The sequence below is a fragment of the Drosophila persimilis genome, unplaced genomic scaffold (genome assembly GCF_003286085.1).
Source record: "Drosophila persimilis strain 14011-0111.01,24,50 unplaced genomic scaffold, DperRS2 tig00000000-arrow-pilon, whole genome shotgun sequence".
NCBI lineage: Eukaryota > Metazoa > Arthropoda > Insecta > Diptera > Drosophilidae > Drosophila > Drosophila persimilis.
Genome location: NW_020825288.1, coordinates 6,079,102 through 6,102,334, shown reverse-complemented (window position 1 = coordinate 6,102,334; position 23,233 = coordinate 6,079,102). Strand labels below are relative to the sequence as shown.

At 47.9% G+C, this 23,233-nt stretch overlaps 4 protein-coding genes across 7 annotated transcripts; 3 read left to right on the top strand and 1 right to left on the bottom strand.

Annotated features, from left to right (window-relative positions):
* Positions 1-1,063: 1,063 nt before the first annotated feature.
* Positions 1,064-7,456, top strand: LOC113567439 (xaa-Pro aminopeptidase 2). Its single transcript, XM_026995281.1, has 8 exons — positions 1,064-1,163; positions 3,266-3,508; positions 4,685-4,758; positions 4,837-5,511; positions 5,569-5,681; positions 5,736-6,448; positions 6,507-6,575; positions 6,636-7,456. Exons 2-8 carry the CDS (start codon positions 3,460-3,462, stop codon positions 7,040-7,042), a joined length of 2,100 nt encoding a protein of 699 aa, XP_026851082.1. The 5' UTR covers positions 1,064-1,163; positions 3,266-3,459; the 3' UTR covers positions 7,043-7,456.
* An 8,333-nt stretch (positions 7,457-15,789) lies between these two features.
* Positions 15,790-20,601, top strand: LOC113564872. Of its 4 annotated transcripts, none has more exons than XM_026995184.1 (7): positions 15,790-16,010; positions 17,199-17,550; positions 17,617-17,861; positions 17,930-18,769; positions 18,940-19,177; positions 19,253-19,548; positions 19,610-20,601. In XM_026995184.1, the coding sequence occupies exons 1-7, from the start codon at positions 15,790-15,792 to the stop codon at positions 20,577-20,579; spliced, it is 3,162 nt and encodes a 1,053-aa protein (XP_026850985.1). In that variant the 3' UTR covers positions 20,580-20,601. The 4 variants fall into 4 exon arrangements, with proteins under 4 accessions (XP_026850985.1, XP_026850983.1, XP_026850984.1 ...); XM_026995182.1 differs by having other exon boundaries at positions 18,922-19,177; positions 19,250-19,548; XM_026995183.1 differs by having other exon boundaries at positions 18,922-19,177; positions 19,250-19,551; positions 19,595-20,601.
* An 881-nt stretch (positions 20,602-21,482) lies between these two features.
* LOC113566232 (glycine N-methyltransferase) lies at positions 21,483-22,895 on the top strand. The gene is made up of 4 exons (XM_026990990.1): positions 21,483-21,722; positions 21,792-21,919; positions 21,996-22,252; positions 22,554-22,895. Exons 1-4 carry the CDS (start codon positions 21,508-21,510, stop codon positions 22,821-22,823), a joined length of 870 nt encoding a protein of 289 aa, XP_026846791.1. The 5' UTR covers positions 21,483-21,507; the 3' UTR covers positions 22,824-22,895.
* LOC113566234 lies at positions 22,819-23,174 on the bottom strand. The gene has a single exon (XM_026990996.1). The coding sequence runs from the start codon at positions 23,115-23,117 to the stop codon at positions 22,971-22,973; it is 147 nt and encodes a 48-aa protein (XP_026846797.1). The 5' UTR covers positions 23,118-23,174; the 3' UTR covers positions 22,819-22,970.
* Between the last annotated feature and the right edge of the window lie 59 nt (positions 23,175-23,233).

Here is a 23,233-nt window from a genome sequence, read left to right as displayed (position 1 = left end):
TGAGAGCGCGGAGAGCATCGAAGACAAGACGCTTTTCCGATTGAGTTGTTCTGCTTGTGTGTGTCCCTGTCTCTGTCTCTGTGTTTGTCTCTGTGTAAATGAGCTTAATGAGCGGAATGAAAAGGCGCTCCTCCGCTCGCTTCGTGACCGAATCAAATAAACAAAATGATTTTCAGATTAAGAGTTTACGCTGGGCCTTTTCCTATTTAGATATGTATTTGTTTATGCGGGATTATGCAATCGCCCGCACAGTGGGCCGGGCTCCAAACCCTAGCATTCGGCCATTCGGCCACTGGGCGGATAGCAAAATAGTTTCAAATTTCTCTTGCTATTAAAACAATCAATTTAAAAGCAATAAAATACCAATTGACAGCATAATTTTCACAATTCCATCGAAGTCAATTGCAAAACTCTCAAAGTTGGATTCGAAGTCGGAGTCGGAGTCGGAAGAGCCCCATGACGACCACGAGTTGGCGACGTCATTGTGTGGTTGGGTGGTTCCAGGGCTTGAGTGGTTGACTGCCTGACTGCCTGACTGGGGCGAAATGCGAACCGCCATAAATGCTGTGGCAGAGTCTATCATAATAGCGAATATTAAGTTGCAGTGCCATGCCACACATCGCCATCCACTGTGCTGCAGCCCAGAAGAGACTTTTACCACTTTCTTCTGGAGCCCCCAGTCCCCCGCCCATCGCTGTCTAGGGAGCGTCTAACGCTTGCCAAAGCTCCCGCTCACGCGCTTTTCGCGCTGCTCAGCTGCTCAGCTCGACTGCTCTGTGTGTTTGTTCTATTCGAAATAAGTAAATTCTTTTTGAAATGAATTAAATAGTCTATGCATGCATGCGTCTCTCCCTTCCATCTCGCTCGCTCGCTCTCCCCTCTCTCTCTCGCCCTGAATGTCTCTCTCCCTCTCTCTCTGTCGAGCGCTCTGTGGGTGTGCGTGCTTTTCATCTCCCACATTTTGAGGCAACAAAATAAAAAACATACAAAATAGCAACATCAAAAGTTTTTCAGTTTGCTTGTTGCTTTACACGCGTGCGGTTCGCTTTGGCTTCTTCTCCGCCAGATACCACAAGATACCGCGAGTGAGTCCGTGAGTGTCCGGATCCGTCTCCGTGTCCGTCTTCGTATTCGTGTGTGGAGGCTCTTTGAGACCGCAAAAGGTAGAATATTCTGAAAATTCCGCTGCTATTTCGGACAGCTGTGCAAACCTAGAGATATGCTCGTACGCTGCGTATACGTAACATTGTCAGCACGCCGCAGATACTCGTAGATAGGGAGCACCGGAGAGCCGATACCCCTTGCAATCTGCTGCATGCCGTGACAGAATTCAAATTTTGCTGCTGGCGCTCTGGCATGAAATTTGTGATTTTCAAGGTGTGCATTGGCGCAAAATTCAGTTCGAATTCAAAAACTCGTACATATGTATAACGAATTAAATAAACATAGATATACATAGATACGTCTGAGTATCTATGTGTTGGGGTGTTTGGGTGGCTGGTGTTTTTTTTGGCAACTGTGTTTAACCATGTTCTGTGTGTGAGTCAGCGGCGTCTTGGTCGCGGTCACGGCAGTGAAATTGAAATTGAAAACAAAAAAAGAAATGCATTTGTTCAACAAAAAGAATGAGTCCACCTCGCTCCCATTTCCCCCCTTTTCGAGGCGTAAACAATGCTCCACCGAAATTAGTCTGCAGGTGTTGCATTCCCAGAAATTTTTGAGGCTTTCCTCGGGGGTTTCTCTCAGTAATACCCCCCATGATATAACAAACATTTAAGGGCACGCGGCCAGTTGGCAGTTGAGGCACATTACGAATTTGTGGGATATTTGTCAGCGCAATTTTGTTGGCAGCAAATGGTACTCGTATGTTGTGCTTGATGTATGCACACAAGCGTGCTTATAAGTACATGCAATGATAACTAGAGCATCATCTCGTTTGCTGTTTTGGTGCCAAAGTCAAGCGAATAATTGCTGGCCGGAGGCGGCTACAGGGCCAAAGCTGTCACTTTCACAATATATATTGTTCGTTTATACATATTTGTCGCTGATGATCGCCCACCACTTATCGAATTTGTTTAACTCTTATTTAATTGTAGTATTTCCTATGTTTTCAATGTATTTTGTGGGCTGCGGTTGCCTTTGCCTGTGCCCCTGCCTCATTGTACTTGTATTTCGATGGGATGTGGGGCGTGTGAGTTGCCATATCTGACGCCGATCCAATGACAATAAAAAACAGCGTGAACAATGTGCGCCTCGAGTATTAGTTCGAGTACAGTACCGCCCAGGCGGGAAAATTGGTTTTGAATCGCTTAATTGATATTGAAACAATACTTTTCTTGGTCACTTTAAAATATATATACATATGTATGTTAATGAAAAGTGGACTGGCATACAAATTGAAAAAGCAATTAAGTTCAGATCAGAGATCTGTGTTTTATTGACAGTTTCGCAGATATTTGTGTGCCAAGCACGCGAGTCGCATCAAAGGCGTTCAATCATTTTCAATCTTCGGCTCTGCTGCCATCTGCGTGATTGACAGACAGCCCATTCCGGTGCTTCCCTTTGAGGTGCTCTATAAGGCTAACAAAATTAAATCAGCATTAGCATTGGGGAACTTGTGCAACCCCGATGCCATGCCAGTGCCAGTGGCAGTGCCTCCACACCCACGCCATGGCAGAGCTTGGCTCATTTCCAGCATGATCAGCATGTTTCTGTTCGACTGTTTCGGCTGACTTTACGCATGATTAATTAAAACAGCAATTAAACATTTTGTTAAACTACAAAACGAAACGAGAAACGAGAAACGAGAAAACGCAGACCAGACCGACAGACCCGAAAAATAGTTGCCAAATTGGCATTTTCCAAAAAAACGAATTCCAAATTCGGCACCACAGCTCGTCGGAGCGGAAGCTATAAATTCCTAAGCTGGGCTGATATCATGGCTATTTATACATATGTCGCCGCCAGATGAGTTATGAGCCCCAGGGAACAGAACTTGGCCAGCCACTGCATGGCATATCAATTAGAAGAAAGCGCCTCGGCCAACACCCTTTAGATTGGCATATGCCATGGCCACGCCCTCGCCCATTCTCACACCCATTCCTCTGCTAGGGGCAAATACATAGGTGCAACATGTGCGAAAGACACGAACCGACACGTTCCGGTCATTAACCGGAAAAGTGCATCGCCACAAAAGAAGAAGCCCCACAGTCTCCTTCCTAAGATCGACACTAACTCATTAATGGCCACCGTTTGATTTGTTTAGACCAAAGAAGCAACAATTTTGCAGTTCAGTGAAAGTGCAGAGAGAGAGAGAGACAGGAAAGGCAGCGCAATTCGCGCAAACACAAACAATCCGTTCGGGTTCTGGCCAAGTTTTACGGCCTGCGAGTGCCCCCCCCTCCCGTGTACCCCCGGCTCCGTGTGCGGAGGGAAAAATTTTAAGTGCAAAGAAAAACAATGACGACAGCCAAATGGATTTGGCGCTTGCTGCTGAACATCTTGCTGGGTGAGTACGTACCTATTACTATGTGTATTTTAAGGCCGACCGAAACTGATTTTATAGACTTTTGATCGATTTACGGTATTTTTAGTTTTCAGCATAAAACGTTTTGCACATGGCTCTCAGGGTATGAAGTCGCCTTCGCTTTTCAGTGCGTCACGAAAATATGCGAAGCTGGCCCAAATGTCAATGATGGCATAATATTTATTTATACAACTGCAAAGTCAGCCATGTCCGCTCTGAGGATGTGTTTGTCCGTCATTTATCGTAAATTTCTTTTAAATCTATTAACATGAAAATTAATTCTTGAATATTTTCACTTTAACAAATGGAGAAGACAAAACATGGTATAAAGAAACGTTGGTCAAGGCGAATACTAAATCGAAAAAACCTTTTTTCCACCTTGAAATATATCAAGCCTTATATAAAAGGAAATATGCCATTTTTAGAGCAGTCTGACAGAAATAGATTTCTGGCCTACCATGTCAACGTTCTGCTTGAATAAATCAATCGAATATACATGCATATATGAATGTTTATACATATTTCCCTTTACTGAGAATTTTTTGGCAAGACTCTGACAAATCGCATTTGAACAGCTGGCCAAGACAGTGACAGTGAAATGACCATCTCCTCACCCATTTGACATTCGGCTTGTCTCCCTGTTTTGACATCCCAATCAGTGGAGTGGGACTGCCGCAGCCTCGCGGAACTTGTTGCCCGTCGAGGCCCCCCCACGCTGTTCGACTCCCATTACGCATACGCAGCGTGGCCAGCGGCTGACTCAGCTTAGGCGAAGAGAGCAGGTGGTCGGGCGTTGATATTGAAAGTGAAATTCAAATGAATTCTCAGCCTGTCACCAGTGCGCTGCGATGCGATGCGATGCTCTAGTGCCTCGACATCTCTCACTTGAGCGAAAATAAAAGTCGAGCACCAGCACCGAGCGGAATCGAGAGGCAGGAGAGCGAGTCGCATGGCCATTTAACGAGCGTGGGAAATTTGTTTGCGCTACCGTGACGCACTTGTTGCTATTTTTGGACCGCTAGTTTGGCCATTAATAAATATGTATGCAAAAAATGTGCTCCATAAAACTAATGGCAACAATTTAAATTTTATTTATCAACATCCTTAACGACTTGCAAATATTTTGTTTTACCAATTTTTACGACGTTCCATTTTCAGTTCTAGGCGCCGTGGCCGCAGAGCCCACCCGGGGCTATCACCGAGAGATTTGCCAGTACCGCAAGGGCAAACTGGTGAGTGGAGGTGGCAGGTGGCAGGGTTACCTGCTGGGGGGCCATCGATCAGATATTAATATTCAGGGGAAATTACAGATCCAGCCCATGAGCTTGTACCACAGTCGGCTGCTGGCACTGCGTGAGCAAATGCAGATTCGGGCCTCGCTGCAGGGGCCCGAGATCTACGGATATATCCTCCCCTCGACCGACGAGCACCTCAACCAGGAGGTGGCCGCACGCGATCAACGATTGTGCTACTTGACCGGCTACACGGGTGTGCGGGCCGTTGCCGCCATTACGCACCACGGAGCCGCCGTCTGGCTGGAGAAGCGCTACGCCCAGCAGGCGGACGGAGAGCTCGACTGCGACTGGGAAATCTATCTGGCCAACGGCAATGTCAGCATCGCCGACTGGCTGGGCAGCCGAGTGCACTTGGACAAGCGGGTGGGCGCCGATCCGCATCTGGTGCCGCACCAGCTCTGGGCCGAGTGGGAGCGCGAGCTGGAGGACAAGTTCCTGAAGCTGGTCAAGGTCAACAACAACCTGGTGGACCTCATTTGGGGAGCAGAGCGGCCCGAGCAGCCCAAGAATCAGGTGATTCAGGTGCAGGCTCGCGAGTTTGCGGGCGAGAACTGGCAGGACAAGATCCGGGAATTGAGGCGTCGCCTGGCGCACCTCGGCTGTGACGCCATGGTGGTCACATCGCTAACAGAGATCGCCTATCTGCTCAACATCCGTGGCACTGACATACCCTACACGCCAGTGGTGAAGGTGAGTCGCCACACTCTATCCATTTGATAGCACCCTCTAATATTTGTCATTTTCCAGTCGTATGTGATTGTGAGCCAGGATGATATATTCTTCTATGTGGATCATGGAAAGATCAGTTTGGGAATCGACCTCCATCTACGCACGGACTGCTTCAACGAGGATTGTGTCAAGTAAGCCAAAGAAAGCTTTAAATGAACCCTCACTCATCTGACTATTTATTGCAGAATTAAGGAATATCATCAAATCTGGAGCGATATACGCACTTATGCTCAGATCTGGAAACGTGTGCTCGTCTCGGCCCCCTGCGTGCAGGATCTGGGTACCTCCGAGGCCATTTACTCCTCGATGCCAGGGAAAATCGTTGTGGAGTACATCTCGCCCATTATCTTCATGCGGGCCCAGAAGAACTCCGATGAGCAGGCTGGCATGCGGAAGGCGCATATAAGGGACGGCGCCGCCATTTGCGAGTCCATGAGCAACATGGAGGCCAGATTTCAGACGGAGCAGTGGACCGAGGAGAAGATTAAGTATGAGGTGGAGCTCTGGCGCCTCTCCCAAAAGCATGCCAAGGGGCTGTCCCTGCGCACTGTCGTGGCCTATGGCGAGCACTCGGCCCTGCCCTACTATATATCCAGCAATGTGACCAATATCGAGGTCTCCGACCAGAGCCTGCTGGTCATCGAGTCGGGTGGACAGTACTTGGAGGGCACCACGGATGTGTCGCGGACGTTCATCTTTGGCGAGCCAACGCATGACATGAAAAAGGCCTACACAAACGTCCTGGCGGGCATCTTGCATCTGGCTCAGCTCAAGTTCCCGGCCGATCTGAAGCCCTCCGAGGTAGATGCTCTCGTGCGCAGCATGGTGTGGAAGGATATGACGGACTATCCACAGGCAACAGGTCATGGCATAGGCGCCTACGGTTCTGTAGAAGAGCGTAAGTCGGGATCGATCGTTAATGGATTATTTACTATACTAAAATTACTCATACGCAGCACCTATATCCGTGGCCTATGGCAAGAACAGCAGCTTCCACTTCAAGCAGGGGTACTTCTTCTCCAGCGGTAAGTATTAAGTGGTTTTCTTCAAAAGATAATACCCGCTGATACCGTACCTCCATCCAGAGTCTGGCTACTACAAACGCGATGACTTTGGCGTTCGCCTGAAGAACGTGCTCGAGGTCATTGACACTGGACACAGGCATCCCAGTGGCGCACACTTCCTAGCATTCCAGGACGTCACATTGGTCCCCTACGAGCCGAAGCTGATAGACAGCACCCTGCTCAGTGCCGTCGAGAAGCGCCTGCTCAACGAGTACAATGCCAAGATCCGGAACGACATTGGGGACGAGCTGAAGCGACTGGGCAACATGAGGGCCTTCTACTGGATGATGAACAAGACGCGACACATCCGGGAGTATCTGCCCGAGGACGAGTACCGCTCAGCGACCGCAGGTGGCAGCCACCCCACCCTGCCGCTGGTATCCCTCCTTGTGATGATCATCGCAGCGATCCTCCTAGCCCGGTCCTAGGGGCAAGCCTTCTCAGTGTGTGTGTGTGTGTGTATGTAATTATGTAGTTTTAGTTAGCTATGCAAATTAAAAGAGAGAATCTGGGACTAACAAGGAATCAAACAACCAATAACTGCAACTGTTAGTATTTTAGTGATGTCTACCCCCAAGCCACGAGTAAGTCCGCACCCAGCCACCCCTCCCCATAGCTCCCCCGCTGTACGAGTTTAGGTATAAGCTATCCACTTAAACCAAATGCAATACGTAAAACGCAAAATGTATAAATCGTAATCTCTAATCGTAATCGACCAAAAATATGTTAAACCGTTTATATTAATACGAGCAATGTCTACATATATAAGAAGTAACCTTGTATATTTTTCTAAATGTGATTAAATATAAAACAAACAAACGTCTGTGGACCAAATATTTGCAACTGTCTAATTTACGTGATGAATAGGCCTTATCTATAGGCTATAATTTATTGTTGATTATGGGAGTGGGGTAGGCTACCATATGCTTTAATCTCTATGTTCTTCATGGTGGATAGAAAAAACTATTTGGGATTCGAACGATATGTGTTTATGTATCTTTAGTCATATGTTAAATTGAAATGTTGAAAATGTAATTAAATCTGCAGATAACAATAAAAATAGGATAATATATATACGAAAAATCGTACTATGCCTAGACTTTGAATGATCCAAACTAGGGTATAAGGTATAAGGGTAGAAAGCACCAAAAATAGTAATTTATAGTAATAGTACAGTCCAAGTCTGTGTCCTCTATTATACACTTTCTCTACTTTAAAGCAAAGGCAGATATTTTTCATCCAGCCTAAAAGTATGTTGGATTCTACACATTTTTGCTAGGTACTTGAGTAGGTACCGATGTTCGTTATTCCCACAATATCTTTTACCTTTAACGATATTGAAATTTACTAATGCTTAACCTAATGTATTTAAAGAGTACTAGCTGCTGAGGTCTTTGACTCGAAACTTGGAAAAACTTGAAAAAATGTTTCTATTCGAGATGTTTTCTTGAGGAGGTTTTCTTAAGTAGTCTGTTGGGCCAATGAGTACCAAAAATTGCCGACCAAATGCTCTCTAAGCGACTGCAGGTATCCAAGAGGTGATCTACGGCAAGATGCCCTCCACATAATTGCTAGGGGGCCACCTCGTTCCAGTAAGGATGTGATGGAGCGCAGTTTGTTTGTATTCTGATGAATTTATTGTTGGGTCTATATAATGATCCATTATTGCACATACATTTGTTTAAAAGGAGCACATAAAATGGTGACCCCCACTAAGTAGATTTGATCATAATTCATATAACGAAATGCTGATTACTTTTACTATTGTGTGAATTGGTCATGCTATCAAAAAGAGCTCAGTTCTATGCTGAACCTCATAAGTTATCTAATTATTCTGGCTGACAATCTGTTGCATAATCGCAATGATGATTATTGAAATCCATTCGTGCCGATACCAAACAAGCATTTCTTTAACCACATCCGCATACACAAATGTGTGGTCGACCAGTGTTACCCCATCTTGAAACACTTTTCGAATGGCATCGCATCAGTAGCTGTCGAATCCAGTCGAATGGGCATCTGTCTGCCAGACAAGCCAATGTGACTGCGACTGTAGCTGTGGGGCAGGCAGCTTATCCAATATCAAATGGGTCGTTGCATGTAAGGAGTCAGTCGGGCCGTTACGGTAAATGCCATTTTATGTTCCCGTTTATGTGCGACGCGACACATTTCTAAGCAGGCATCAGGCCGCCTGTCTCCAATTGCCTCACTAAATCCCCCGAATCGAACTAGAACTGCCGCCCGACGGTGGCGTGGCCCAGTTTCGAGGCGGCACAAAGGAGATGAGCAACTTCATATTTTGCGGGGCCGAGGCAAAAACCTGACACTTGTTCGGATCTGCGGCGAGGTTCTGGGGCGATTGACCCATTTTGGCCAATGGAGCATGGCGAACCTGTTTCCTTTTCGATGCAGCTCCATGCAGCTGCCATGAATATGCGCGCGGCCACGAGTTATCGATGGTCCGGCCAAAAACATGAATTAATTCTAGCCGAGCGCCTTGAGCCACTGCCTTTGCCAGTGCCAGTACCGTCTGTCTAACGGTGCACTCAAATATTGGTCAAAGATTTGCCTTGCGAATGAGCACAGTGCAATTTGGGGCACTCTGTTCTGTCCACGCAGGTTTTTCCACTTTTTGGCCATGGAAATTGGGCTTCAACATCGAGTCAAGGTGGACGAGAGGCAATCCTGACCTGACCTGCTCCACATAGACAGGACACTGGAACTTCTTTAGATGTTCTTTAGTCCTGTTTGAGTGCCAGTTTGGTGATGGTGTGTGGTTGTTGACAGAAGCATGGCAAATTGGGCATATCAGTGTCACAATTAGGATCATGAGCCGCCGCAGGGTACGATTACAAGTCGAAATTTTGGCTAATCCCCATCAGCTGCCAGCAGTGGGTCCAGCAGCTCCACGCATGCCATGCGGCTGCAGCTTCGAAAATTCGACCCAAAAACAAAAACTGGCCACTGCAGTGGTGCCGCCGCTGCCTCTGGCTGTGTCTCTGCATCGAGTCGGCTCTGGCTGTGGCCTAAGCTCTGGCTCCAGGTCTAGCCTCAGCTCTGAGCTTCATCCAATCGCTCTTCAGCGGTTAGTCTCGTTATTGACTTCGCGCGCTCTGGTCGCTGCTTCTGCTTCTGCTTCGGGCTTCGGCAGTGATTTTCCTGGCATTTTCTCGGTTGGAAAATGTAAATTATCTACGGCATCCCACCACTTGGCAACTGCTCAAACGAAACGAAAGTGTTGTCGTTGTCTCCAGAATAGGAACGTGACCGAATCGTTTGGGGGAGATAATCATATGATACGATGCAAGAATTTGCTGTACTCTGGTGATAGAAAGTTTCCTTTTCAAAATTGCTTTGATAAACGTGCTAAACCGAAAATTAAATTATTTTTGGATGGATAATATTGTGGCAGCATTACAGAAGAGGTAAGACAGTCAAAATCTGTATCTTAAGACATCCCATCGATCATTGATTTGCGAAAGAAAGAACGTATAGCTCTACTGGATAGTCGTTATTACTTGAATGCAAACCAATTAAATGTGTTCTGTTGGGATCATAATTACTTGTAGACAAGACATTCTTCTGTCCCAGAATGGCCTAGCAAACAGCAACTGGTCGGGGACTGCCTGGAAAGCCATATAAGCCTTATTAAAAGACAAGTAAACACTTATTCGATTAGCGGGATTTTATCTGCTGGTGCTGACAGTAGCTTCTGTAGCTTCTTCAGTAGGTAGGTAGGTAGTGACGGGGCGACAAACAAATCAAGATCGACCAGTCATTTTTCCTGCTAAACTCGTTCAAGTTTCCTACTTACGAAACGTTACCTGGGATTGTCCGTTGGCCGCAATTGTTGTCCGAGCCCGCGCGCGCTTCTTTCTAGGAGGGATCTCGAGTTTTCTTGCAATTATTTTCCGATTTTCTCCTCTGATCGCGTCTGCTGGATGCTGGCTGGGGTCTGGGGTCTGCGTGACAGGTCCGCGGTTCAGAAACTGGAGCATCGGTGCGCAGTTTGTATCCAGCTGCAATTGCAACTTGTTTCCACTTCTGAAGGTGGGTCACAGCCATAACTCCTCGACTGGATCTGGCTTGTATGTGTCTTGTTCTCTGATACGAATAGTAGATGCGAAAATAATCGTGCGTTGAGCCATTTCCAATCACCAGTTTACCGCTATCCAACAATCTCTTTATCGGGATCTTAGAATGTGCTAATGAAGCATTCCAAGAAGTGTGCTGGAAGAACGTTTCTTTGGGCAATGCATCACAGTCGTGAGACTAGGACTAAGACTATCCATAATTCATGGCAATTACAGTTACAATTATAATTATAATTACAATTGCAATTACAAGGAAAGCCAAAAGCTTAATCAGCTATTGGTAGCTCCCCGCTAGGTCTTAACGATCGTACCTTAGGCACTCAATCCAAAAATAGAAACAATTACAGTAATCCCCAGTCAGAAGAGGCAGTAGCCCTTAATTTACATTTACCCATCGACCCCAATGATCACTGGGATTGAGCCTCATAATTATGAATGGTAATAAAAAAAAAGAAGCGTATACTTTTCTTGTACGAGTACCTTCTGAGAAGTGCAAACTTTCCCTCAAATGCGATAAATGACAAGAAAACAATTATCTTGGCCAGACAGACCAATGGGCCAGGTGGGCAGTAGAATTATGATCTTATCTTCTAGAGGAACGGAACGGCTCTCTCCGAGCAGCACAACAGTTAGCCGGCAATCTGATGGTGTCAATGCAGATACTTAACTCCAATCAGTTACAGCTCTATTCCTATACCTCTCTGCCCGTTGCGGTGGCAGTTCCAGTGGTCTGTTGGCGCCTCGCCCCCACACAATGATGTGTCGACCCACAAAGCACGCGCCATTTGAACCCAGCTGACCGAACTAAATGAAAGTCAAGAAAGGATGGAAAATGTTTGGAAGTACCAATTAAAACCCAAAAATTCGCCCATAAAGAATCTCCATCAGAATATTCGTGACTAGACACCGCTAAGGGGCCCCCAACTAGGGATGGGCTATGGCTTTGGATGTGAGGTATGCAAATGCAAATGCTTATGGCAATTTATGGCGCAGAGTTCATGAACAGCAGCGCCTAGCGTCACGCTCTTTTGAGCAATTTCTTTGTTGGATTTCATTATCTACGCCGTAATGCTCACCTTATGGCGGGGGCATTGTTCGTTAAAGTGTCCATAACTCTCCTTGTCCGAAAGATTTTCATGCTTAGATTTAGTTTAAACAAAAAGAGTCAAAGATACGATGAAAGGGCAGAGAAATCCTTAGTTTTAAAAGGTAGGATGTTATTCCAATGAGGGATTAATCTCCCATTTCTTATCTATTCGCCTCATATGACATTTCGAATGACAACGTAATGAACAACAGTAATTTCTCTGATATGCATACTCATGTCAATTTGGGTTTATATCTTTTATGTAAGATACATTTTGTTGCTCATTGTCAGGATTTAAAATCTTCACCTCTTTGGGTCAGCAGTTGTGATCGTGTGCCTGTGGTCGGGTGTTTGGGTCACGTTGCCACCAGATCGTTAACAACGTTTTTGCAACCAATACAAAATGTACACAAAGAAACCGCAAAATTAATTTCTTTTTAACCACCCGCTGCCGTGGCCCCAGCTCCACCCGAATAGGATGGATGGATGGATGGATGGGATGAGTGGAGCGTGTGCGAGCGGAGAATGAAGCGCGAAATGCCATAATGAGTGGCACAATGTGACAATTATTGTGTGCCCTGTGTCTGCACAGAGCTCCGCTTTTCGTGTCTCGCCTCCGATCGGGATCGTGACGCAACGCCAGCGTCGCTGCCAGCGCTGCTACGAATGAATGAATGGAGCCACATGGGGCACAGTAGGGCATATCTATGAGCGAGTATCTGTGCCCAACCAAGTATCTTATATCTCCATCTGGCCGTGATTCTACAAAGAAAGTCATCCGCGAGAGAGCTTATGTCGGAGCGAAGTCAGGGAAAGTCATGAAACTTTAATTGCGCAATGTTTTTGTGGAAAAATGTTTTGAATAATTTGCAGAACTTGTCCACTCCGAAGCACTGTGGAAAATGTCTTGACTTATTTTTGGAGTCATTGTTTAGCTGAAGTTCTCTATTTTCCCCCATTGGTTAGAAAGATATACGTAGTGGGCAAGCATTTTTGCCAGTGTACAGTGCTCGGTGCTCATGCCAGATACGCAGTGCTGGGCACAAGACGAGCGCAAAGGAATCAAGCGAATCACTCTGCCTCTACCTCTGTCGATCCCCGAGTACCAGGCCAACCCTGTGCTGTGCGTTGTATCTGTATCTTCAAGCTTGCCTGCATCTCGTAGGCAGGCGGAGAGCAAAAAAAATACGACTAATTTTTGAAATAGTTGCCGCTGCCGTTGGCACTGCCAGCAGAAAACCTAAAACAGAAAATACAGAAACCCCAGCAGCAGCAGCAGAAGCAACATCCCCGTAAATTGAATAGAGAAAGTGATGATCATGATAATATGATGTTATTTGTTAAATAAATCACATCGCCTATCAACACCACCACCGACTGCAGGTGCAGTTAACGGTTTGGCCATCAAATTTGTTTAGGGGAAAATTCTGTTAAAAGTAAAAGCTCTCAGCACACGCACAAAAGAAAATTCTAGAAATTTGAATAAACCTTTGAAAACGAAAATGCTCAGCCCTGTTCTTCGCTATCATCTGTAGGCCATCTGATCGACCGTTTTCGTTGGTTCCATTAAAGCGAAACGTCGGAGGAGCCATAAAAGTAAGAGTTTTCTGGCCCTGCCAGGCTTCACAGCTCGTTTTTCCTCTTTTGTCTTAGGGTAGACCAATTTGGAGTAGTTGTTACTGTTATCTCATGAATAAAACCGACAACATTGACAACTTTGGATCGAAACACACTCGGGCACAGACACACACGTGTGCTATTAATTGCCAGTAGATCAAACATTTGAAATGGAAATCGCTCGAACCGTACAAAGGAAAGTTTTGATGTATCTACAGTGATAGATTTTTATGGGCTTTTTATTATTAGTGAAATGGTAGCGGGCTTTTTAATTGAAATCACCATTGAATTACGACCACAAGCAACTCGGATTTCATTAGCAATGCCTAGGCTTATTTTATTAAACATATAGCCGGTAGAAATATTTATTGTTCGTGTAATCTCTGCGAAAACAACATGTGTTCTTTTTTAAAATTTAAAATTCAAATTCGGGATCATCCGAGTAATTGCTCGCATGCATGTGGATAGTTATTGCTATCCCATTAGGGTCTCCCCTCAAAGTATTCTCAGCTTCCAGGTGTGGCTGTGCTGTGCTCTTTGAAAAAATAAAATGCATTTTACGATAGTGCACACAACAGCAACACACACAATGGCCCACGGGCAGGCAGCACCAATTATCGTAAGACTTGACCACGGTCATTGATTTCGAAAATGCCTTCACTCTTGGGGGCTCCCTTGCCGCCTCTCGCGCCGTCACAGCTTCTGCGCTTGCGCAAATGGCAAAACCCGGGTCCGCCGGCACTTGGGACCCAAACGAGAGGTTTAATTGCAGTCAGCCAGCCCCCGGAGGCGCCGAGGTTTGTGGGAGACTGACTGCAATATACCCCGAAATCTTTACGCAAATGCTGCGACATTCCCATATGCAAATGTCTCTCCAAACGCATACACGCAAGCCGATAATAACATATAATAATCGAATCTTCAGTGTCAGGTCAGCATTGGGCAAGTGATTGTTGTTGCGGTGTTGAAAAGCAACTGTCTCTCGAACCCGTTCGTCTCCATCAACGCATTGGATCTGTCATTTTGGAGTTGGTTAAAGCCAAAACAGATACAAAGTCAGACAGAGATACATATGGGAGGACGGGGAGCGGGATCGGACAGGCATTCTCATTGTGCTGCGCTACCCACTTACGCCAGAGATGATATTGTTACTCGTATGGGCCCGGACCGGACCGGCCTGGCCTGGCCTGGGCCATTTGGCCATTTCTTTCTTTCTTCGGACGCCTGAAGTCAGTCGTAAGCCAGCGCTCGTCGGGCTTCGGTTGTGCTTTTGACGCGCATCGACATTTCAGCAGCGGCTCCGTGCGGCCAGTCGCTCTGTGGCATTCAACGAACTCAGATGCCCGGTTTCGAGATCCAAAACCGAATTACAGCATTTTGGATTATACAAACTTAGAGCCAAAGCCACAAGCCCAAAGACAGTGAAGTGCATTGGAGTTGGAGTTGGCCAAATTTGGGCCGTGGTGCAGTGGAATTGGAGTTCAATAAGGCACAAGTAAATGGCTTTTCCAAATGTGTGGCTATATGATATGATTGTGATTACGTTTAGTTCGTGAGAGTGTGTGTGTGCCTTGTGCTCCGAGCGGCATTTGCTAATTACCGCAAAATATCTCCACAGTGAAAGTATCTCATAGATGCAGCCGAATTAACGCGCGCTCGCCTTGTGGCTCGTACGTATCTGGGGCCGCCGCCTGCCCCGCTGTGACTGTGTGTGTGTGTGTTGAGCATAACTAACATTTTCCGATACAACAATTGCATTTCATGGGGCAATTTATCAGCCGAAACAGCCCCAAAAAGTGGCAAGAGAAAAAGAAACAATCAGCATAAAAGTGGTTTAATAATGATTTTGCAATACATTGTTCCTCATGGAGAGACCCCGGCTATGGCCTGTACCTGTGGCTTAATCTAATTGTAATCCGCCCCAAAAACAAATATTACCCATACGTATGTACAATTTGTCGGTATTTGGTTTTGCTTGCAGCTAATTAATGAGCCAGCACGAGTGAATGATGATCGCCACATCCGAGCGCGGCATGCAACATTTCCGAGACGCGTCCGCATCTCCATCTGAATCGCAGCAAATGGAAATGGAAATGAAAATGCAAATGGCCAGTGTGTTAGCCCTATGCAAAGTGTGATACCAAGTCTCGTGCAACAGCAGCAGCAGCAGCAGCGGGCGATTGTTTCGCTAACATGTTAAAAATTAGCGTTCATTGGATTGGGCATAATTGAATTGCATTTTATCGCTAATTTGAGCAGAAATTTAACGCTACAAACAAATCCCAAGGCAAAAACAGTAAAATAGTGAGATAGTGAGATAAAGATTTGCAACTGCCAGTGCATTCCGCAAGTGTTAATCCACGGGCAGACATTGAGGATGGTCACCTGCAAAGTGGACTCCCAATCCGCAGTGGCCATACCCAAAATGAGTTCCGTGCGGGCGCGGGGCAAACCAGCGACCGGCAGCAGCAACAGCAACAGCAACAGCAACTCTTCCGGCTTTCGGCTCTTGGACGGCGACCAGCTCGAAAACAATTCGAGTGTCAGTCGAAATTCGATATACAAACTGAAGATCGATCTAATGTTTGACGATTCCAGGTGAGTCCCCATTAGATGGGGTGAAAATTAATTAAGATCAAAAATATCAATCATATCTGATGGATTTCCAGTAGGTGTGTCCACTCATTAGCTTCGCTGTCGATATCATATCCACATATTAATTTCTTTTCGAGCTTAACACTTTCGTTCTCGAAACCACAGAAGCGAGATACAGATACATAAACGAGACACAGATACAGATACAGAAATAGCGAGAGACCGATTTGGGAAGACCAATGAATGTTTCTTTTACCGTTTTGCATTTCCATAAGCAACAAAAAAGCACAGTTAGTTCAGAAAAATTAAAAACGATATTGTCTGTGAGAGAAAGAGCTGCAACCAAAAGCTGTGTAGAAAGAGAGGGGCAAGAACGACAGAGGGAGATGGAAAAATAGAATAATTTGAGTCTTTGGTCACATCGGATCGGATCGGCACTTGCTCTATGCTTAAATATTCCACCGCTGACACACATTCGCGGAGCGAACTGCTTAATTGATTGAAAAAGAAAACCACGAGTCTTCTCCAGAGGCCAGCATTCTCCACTCCACTCCACTCCACTCCACTCATCTTCATTCCCATTCAAAACTCTCGGCTGCCGACGCTGCGACGTTCTATGGAAATGACCATTTCCGATTTTGTGTCAGTTAGCGGTAAACAGAATCTGGTATTGGGAACACCTTAAGCTGCATTCGGCAGGCGGCAGGGGGGCCATTGGACCTGGACCTGGACCTGGACCTGGCCATTGCCAGTACATCTCCACTAGAGCTCCCTGGACCATTGTCTGTGTGGATGGGATGGCGATGGCGATGGCGCCACCAGGATGTGGCCCATCGAATGCCAACTCTACGAGTTCACACACAAGCAGACAGTCTCCAATCACTAGTCCGAGTCTAATATGCTAATCTATGGTTAGTTTGCGTTAATCAGTCAAACTTTCACAAAAAATGTAACCGTTTTGTCACACAGCAGAGAGTGGAGGCCCCGAAAGTGTTGTTGGCTTGCAAATAACCATTAAAAATGCTGATGGTGGCCATTAAATGCAACAATTTAAACTATTTTAAATAGATGAAGCTTTACATTGTGTGGATCATTAGAGACCCCTCCAGCAAGAACTTTCTATAGCAAACTTTAAACCTGTTTCTATGATCCAATTCTGATAATTTGTTATCCCGCCCGCCCATTACGTAGATCAATGCGAAGCAGCCGCCTCGACGATCCCCGGGGATCGCATCGCACGCGCTCCATCATCATGTATGGGCGTAGTGAGTTGGCCAGCACCTCGGGGGCCAAGAGCAGCTTTCTGCAGGAGTCCAGCGAGTCGGCCAAGGTGCTGGCCGAGGCGGCCAAGAAGGATGTGCAGCGGATCAGCAACAGTGTGCAGGCCCAGATCGAGCAGCTCTTCACGGACGTGGCCAAGGACGCCACCAGCAGCTTCGATGTCACCTGCCTGGGCTCCCTGCCGCTAAAAGACAAGGTGACGAGTCTCCAGGGACTGCAGGAGCCCCTGAGGCAACTGTACCTCAGTGAGGTTACCAAGAAGGTGAGTAAATGGTTCAAGCAAAAAGGCATTCTGGAATCTCAAATGGGGCTATGGTATATCCTGCAGAGGCTCAGCTCGGGATCGTTGGACATTTGTGCCACAGGATTGCGGGTGAAGATCAGCTCTGTGCCAATCCCAAAAGGAGGCAGCGGCCCGGACGAGAGTGAGGCCCACATTACTCCATTTCACAACATTGCCGTGTGGTCGGCGGTGAAGTTTGTTATCTCCGCCGACGATGGCGGAGCAGCCTTCTTGCCACTGATCACCGATCCCGAAAATATAGACAAGACTGCCCTGTTTCAGCCTCTAAGGTGAGTCTCAGATGGCATTGAAGCTCGAAGCCAGGACCGTAATCAAACTCCAATCCTGTAATCCCCAGTTCAAGTGAGCAATTGGCTGTGGAGCACAGCATACACGTCCATGCACCGATCTTTGCGGTTGTCATGCGTTCCGCCAGCTCCCCCAAGATCCTCGAGTGCCACGGCTTCATCTGCAAGAGCACCGAGGACGCCATCGTGATAGCGGCCACCCTCTACCAGAGCCTGATGGCCCACGTCAGCACCAGCTCGCACCGCAGCACGAAACGCCGGACGCCGCGCCAGCAGAACGGAGTCAGCTGCATCAGCATCGCCAGCAGCTCGGCCATGACCAGCTCCAACTACCTGTCCCGCTCCCAGATCACGCCCAGTGCCAGTGGGCGACGCAGTTCCTTTCGCGCGGGCACCGGAGTATCCGGCACGCCTTCCCGCTCCGTCCGCAAGAAGAGGGTCTCCAGCAGCTCGCTCAGCTCCAACAGTAACGTCATCAACGAGGCCGCAGAGGTGGAAACGTCCACGGAGGAGCGCAAGCGCAAGTCCCACAAGTCCAAGCGCGCCCCTCCAGTGCCCACAACGGTGCCCGGTTCCGGATACAAAGGAAGCCCTTCGCGCAATGGCAGCATTATCTGCAGCAACGGACACGTGAACCGCCTGCACCAGCATGGCCATCACAGCAAAAAGCCAGTGGCAGCCGGAGCATCCAGTGGCGCCTACAAGGGTGCGGATCTGGTGGGGGCTGTTGGTTCAGGCGGTGGCGGCGGCGAGGCGGCCAGCGGGGACATTCTGACGCGCGTGGCCATACCAAGATCCGGCAGCTTCCTGAACACCGGAGGTCTGACCCGCTACAAGTCGAGAGCGGCACGCCGTCACTCGGGCAAGTTGGGCGGCGGTGGTGGAGGAGGGTGAGTATTATCACCAAGCTCTTGGGGCCAGGAAGGCCACGCAGCTGGACTGTGGAGTGCTCTCCTGGCCTGGGTGCTGGTGGTAGATTGATTGCATTTTGGGTGAGAAGGTTTGGTTTGGTTGATTGGCATCGTTTGAATTGTGCTTCTAGTTCCCCACTTGGTTTCAGCGAGCTGTTCAATGAATTTCGTCTGCACGAGAACCTCCACTCCCTGGACGACATTCTATATGCCATTATCGATGCCGACGGCATGTCGTTCAACGACCTAAAGCCCATCTACAAGGAGTTCCTGCTCAAGCTGGCCGTCACTCTTACCCAGGACGAGCTCTTTCAGCGCTCCAAGAATATCATGCGCCGCCAGAAGAAGAAAAAGCAGAAGCGCAAGGCCAGCGTCAATGGGTCACAGGTGAGCGGAAAGACGATGTCTATAGGATTGCGTGGAAAAATTAAATGCAAATGTAATCTCATCCATCCGCAGAAGAAGTCGAAGAGCAGCTTCTTCGGCACAAAGAGCTTGAAGAAAATGTTCCAGCTTGGACAGTTTCGCTCGTGCCGCGCCAAGTTGGAGAAGTCGAGCCCACGACCCAAGGAGGCGGCCACCCTCGACAGCCAGGGCAAGCGCAAGATTAGTGCCCCCATCATTATCGGACCCCCCATCAGCCACGTCCAGCAACAGCAGCAGCATCAACGGAATCGGGCAGCCACCAGTGGCTCAGATGTATCCGTGGTGCGGAATGAGCACGCCTTGCAGGGGCTCAACAGGAACAGCAGCAGCGGGTAGGTTCTAAGGGGAAAATTCTGTCCCATGTTTTCCCTAATACTCCCATTCATTGTGCAGATACGTCTCCTGCTCCGAGTGCAGCTACGACTCCGAGTCTTGCACCTGCGCCTCGGCCGATCGCTGCTACTGCAGCCTCCGCACAGAGCACCTGAACCACAAGCTGCGGCAGAAGAACGAGCGCACTATGGCCATGGCCAACTCGAGGAAGCCCTCGGGGACAGTCAACCCTGTGGTCAATGCCGGAACAGTAGCCAGCAACCGCCACTCGCTGATCTCGTGCAAGTCGGATGACAAGTGCTACTGCTCCATGGTCGAAGAGGAGCCGGCCAGCACTCTGGAGCACGACTCGGCAAACTCCCGCTCGGAGACGACCACCTCGTGCGACTCCGACAGCTGCATCAGCGCCAGCAAGTGCTACTGCAAGCGCACCCATCGCCGGCAGCGGGCCTTGGCAGCGGCAGCGATCAGCGAGGACTCCCTTTCCCAGCAGCGCAAGGCTCCCAGGCCGGGTGGGGGGGTGGCTCGGAAGGGTAAGCCCTCCGAGAAGCTGGGCCTGGACTACGAGCTCTTCAGCATCAGCGGCAACAGCAAGCCCGTCCAGCCGCACGAGGCGCTGAGCGTGAAGAAGAGCGTAGAGGCAGCTGCCGTCTTTGCGGACATGAAGCTGAGCCAGACGACGGACATCAAGAGCCTGTGCCCGCCCATGCAGATCCAGAAAGCGATGCGGACCGCCAACGGCAGTTGCCGTTCATATGCCTCCTCCCGGAAGTCGTCTTACCGGGCGCGCGAATCCTTTAGCACGGACCGGGTGGGTGCCAATGGTCTTTCCATGGCCATGCCCCTGGGACCTGGTAGCGTGGGAGCTGCGCAGAAGGCGTGCAGCGCCGACAATCTGCTGATCAATATCAAGGCCATTGAGAAGGCGGCCTCCATCCGGAGCAACGTCAGCCGGAGCCGCATGGGCAGCTACCAGTCGATGCGGGCTGTGAGCGCCTCTCTCGAGGACTCGTTGGGGTATTTGCCATAGATGTTGAATCTAATACTCTCGAACCCGGGTTAATTATGATGTACATTGTACATAGCACATAAGCATACACATAAAACATACACATAACATACATACTAATACTCGATCTGCTTAAACATATACTCGTACTCCAGCATACGGCTTATGTTTCCCAAGACAATTACTCGCATCGCCGAAGCATCGTTTAATTATCTTGCGAAACGTAATCTATTTCTAGCCTTAAGTTCCTACTAATAGAACATCAAGTGTGAATTTATCTGTAAGATCTAAATCGTAGAATATCGATGTGCAATATAAAGACCATCCGAAGGGGACGTGAGTCCCACTTAATCAACGCAGTGCAATATTTATAAAGATTTCTAAGAATATATTGAAAATAAAAACTATTTTATATATACTATTTCCGTCGATCTATGCATAAACACTTACAGGGAAAGCCCGTTTGGCGAAACCACCACATCCATTCACTATTATGTCCCAGTGGGGAGAAACACAGAGATTGAGATAACTCTGGCTGTAGAGTCATCACTGTAAATATTACTTGTCGAGGTATTATGCTTCGTCATTCTATTTTGACCACGGGATATGGTCAGAGACTGCTTATCAGAACCGGAGGGTCAGGGTCAGGGTCAAACAGCCAGAAGCGAAAGCCCGCAAACAGGCACGTTTGGGATCGAACAGATGTGAGACGAGCCGAAGCTTTGCCTCTCAATTGCCACACGTCAAAGCGGGTCGAGGAGTGATTAGATTACGGATGAGTACGAGGGTGCTGGTGCCAACGTCGACGCTTAGATGACATGCCAGCTGTTGGCGGCAGGCTATTGGCAGGCCCTTCCCTCGGCTATCCAGAGCGGTAGCTTACGTGGAGAGTGCGGACGAGACGAAATTTATTTCATTGAGATCTGCCGACCAGTGCTGACCGCCAGAGATGACCACCTCCGCCGATAGTGTTTTCGTTGCCCGCTCGGATGGTATTTCCGCCGAAGGAGTTAGGGATCAGTATGCCGATGGCAAGGCGGCCAAGGTATGGGAGATCTTCATCGGAGACAAGAACTCGCGTACGGACAACTACAAGAACTTCCTGATCGATATGCTGCGGCAGAAGGGATGCAAGCGTGTCCTGGACGTGGCCTGTGGTACCGGGTAAGTGGACTGCACAGCCATCCCATCCCCATTCCTATCTTAGCTTACTTTTCTTTACCATTCGCCCAGTGTGGACTCGCTAATGTTGGTGGAAGAGGGCTTCGAGGTGGTGTCCGTCGATGCCTCCGACAAAATGCTGAAATACGCTCTCAAGGAGCGCTGGAACCGCCGCAAGGAAGCCGCCTTTGAAAACTGGGGTATGTCTGGGACTGCTTTATTATTATTCCCTGCTTGGCCTGGTTTCTGACTGACCCTTCCCAAAACCATTTGCAGTTATCGAAGAGGCCAACTGGCTGACACTGTACGACGACATCCAGGACCAAATAAAGGATGGCTTCGACGCCGTCATCTGCCTGGGCAACTCCTTTGCCCACTTGATGGACGGCTTTGGGGATCAGCGTGAGCACAAGCAGGCGATCGGCAACTTTGAGAAGTGCCTTAAGCCAGGCGGTGTCCTGCTGATCGATCATCGCAACTACGACAACATCTTGGAGACAGGATCCACTCCCGCCAAGAGCATCTACTATAACGTGAGTTCAAAAACCAGCACAGATCTGCCAGATCATCATAGTGCCAATTAAAAACTATTAAATGACACATTCATTTGAAAACAGAGAAAAATTGTTCGTCATCCTCAATAGTTTCATTGATTACGATGTCTGCTGATCTTATTTTGTGTTATATTACGTGGAATCAAAATCAATTTCATCGCTCATTCATCTCCCATTAATACATCATCATTCGCGACTTCATTATCAGTCCCATACCCTGACAACTGATAGGCAGACGTTGAATTCTATTAATTTAATCGCCTTTCCGAATGACTTGCAGACGAGCCACACGGCGGACATCAAAACCTCCGTCCTGTTCTACTGCGGTAAGCCATCTCTGGTGTCCATGGATTACCTGATCGCTGGCAACAAGCTGACCAGCGAGTTCCGCCTCTCCTACTATCCCCACGAGCTGAAGCGCTTCCAGGAGATCCTCAGTGAGATCTTCTCGGCCAAGGCCAAGCACCAGCTGTACGGAGACTTCAAGGAGATGAGCCAAGTGAAGAATCCAGCCTTCTACATACACTTAATTGAGAAGCCCAAGGTTTAGGTTTAAGCATTTAGTTTGTATTCACATAATTCCACAAACACACATCTAAATATAAAGTTCGTTCGATTTACATTTACACATGTATGTACATATAGTGTATGTGCGAGTATGATTCCTGGTGGTATGCGATGCTTCGTTGTTCAGTTTCTATATCAGTATGCAGTATCTGCCTACTATGGAGGCGAAGCAGAGAGTCACCATGGCAGCCTCAATCAGGAAGGGAAATCGAGACTTGACGAAGTTAAACATCCCCGTGTAGATGTTGGAAAGGGTTGACAGTAAGGTCGATGTCATTTCTGCTTCTCGGACAGCACCGATTCGATCGATTCGAAGTATTCTCTGCTAAAGTTCGTTTCTGACTGAAGCCCGATAGATGAATGCCCAACTGAAACGCAAAAGAAATGGAAAGG

Bases quoted from the DNA above. Each gene is read 5' to 3' on its own strand.
- LOC113567439 (XM_026995281.1), top strand. From the start codon at position 3,460: ATGACGACAGCCAAATGGATTTGGCGCTTGCTGCTGAACATCTTGCTG. The intron at 4,759-4,836 runs GTGAGTGGAGGT...GGGAAATTACAG, and splicing joins AGTACCGCAAGGGCAAACTG to ATCCAGCCCATGAGCTTGTA. The intron at 5,682-5,735 runs GTAAGCCAAAGA...TATTTATTGCAG, and splicing joins TTCAACGAGGATTGTGTCAA to AATTAAGGAATATCATCAAA.
- LOC113564872 (XM_026995181.1), top strand. From the start codon at position 15,790: ATGGTCACCTGCAAAGTGGACTCCCAATCCGCAGTGGCCATACCCAAA. The intron at 18,770-18,879 runs GTGAGTATTATC...TTGGGTGAGAAG, and splicing joins GGCGGCGGTGGTGGAGGAGG to GTTTGGTTTGGTTGATTGGC. The intron at 19,178-19,249 runs GTGAGCGGAAAG...ATCCATCCGCAG, and splicing joins CCAGCGTCAATGGGTCACAG to AAGAAGTCGAAGAGCAGCTT.
- LOC113566232 (XM_026990990.1), top strand. From the start codon at position 21,508: ATGACCACCTCCGCCGATAGTGTTTTCGTTGCCCGCTCGGATGGTATT. The intron at 21,723-21,791 runs GTAAGTGGACTG...CCATTCGCCCAG, and splicing joins GACGTGGCCTGTGGTACCGG to TGTGGACTCGCTAATGTTGG. The intron at 22,253-22,553 runs GTGAGTTCAAAA...AATGACTTGCAG, and splicing joins CCAAGAGCATCTACTATAAC to ACGAGCCACACGGCGGACAT.
- LOC113566234 (XM_026990996.1), bottom strand. From the start codon at position 23,117: ATGACATCGACCTTACTGTCAACCCTTTCCAACATCTACACGGGGATG.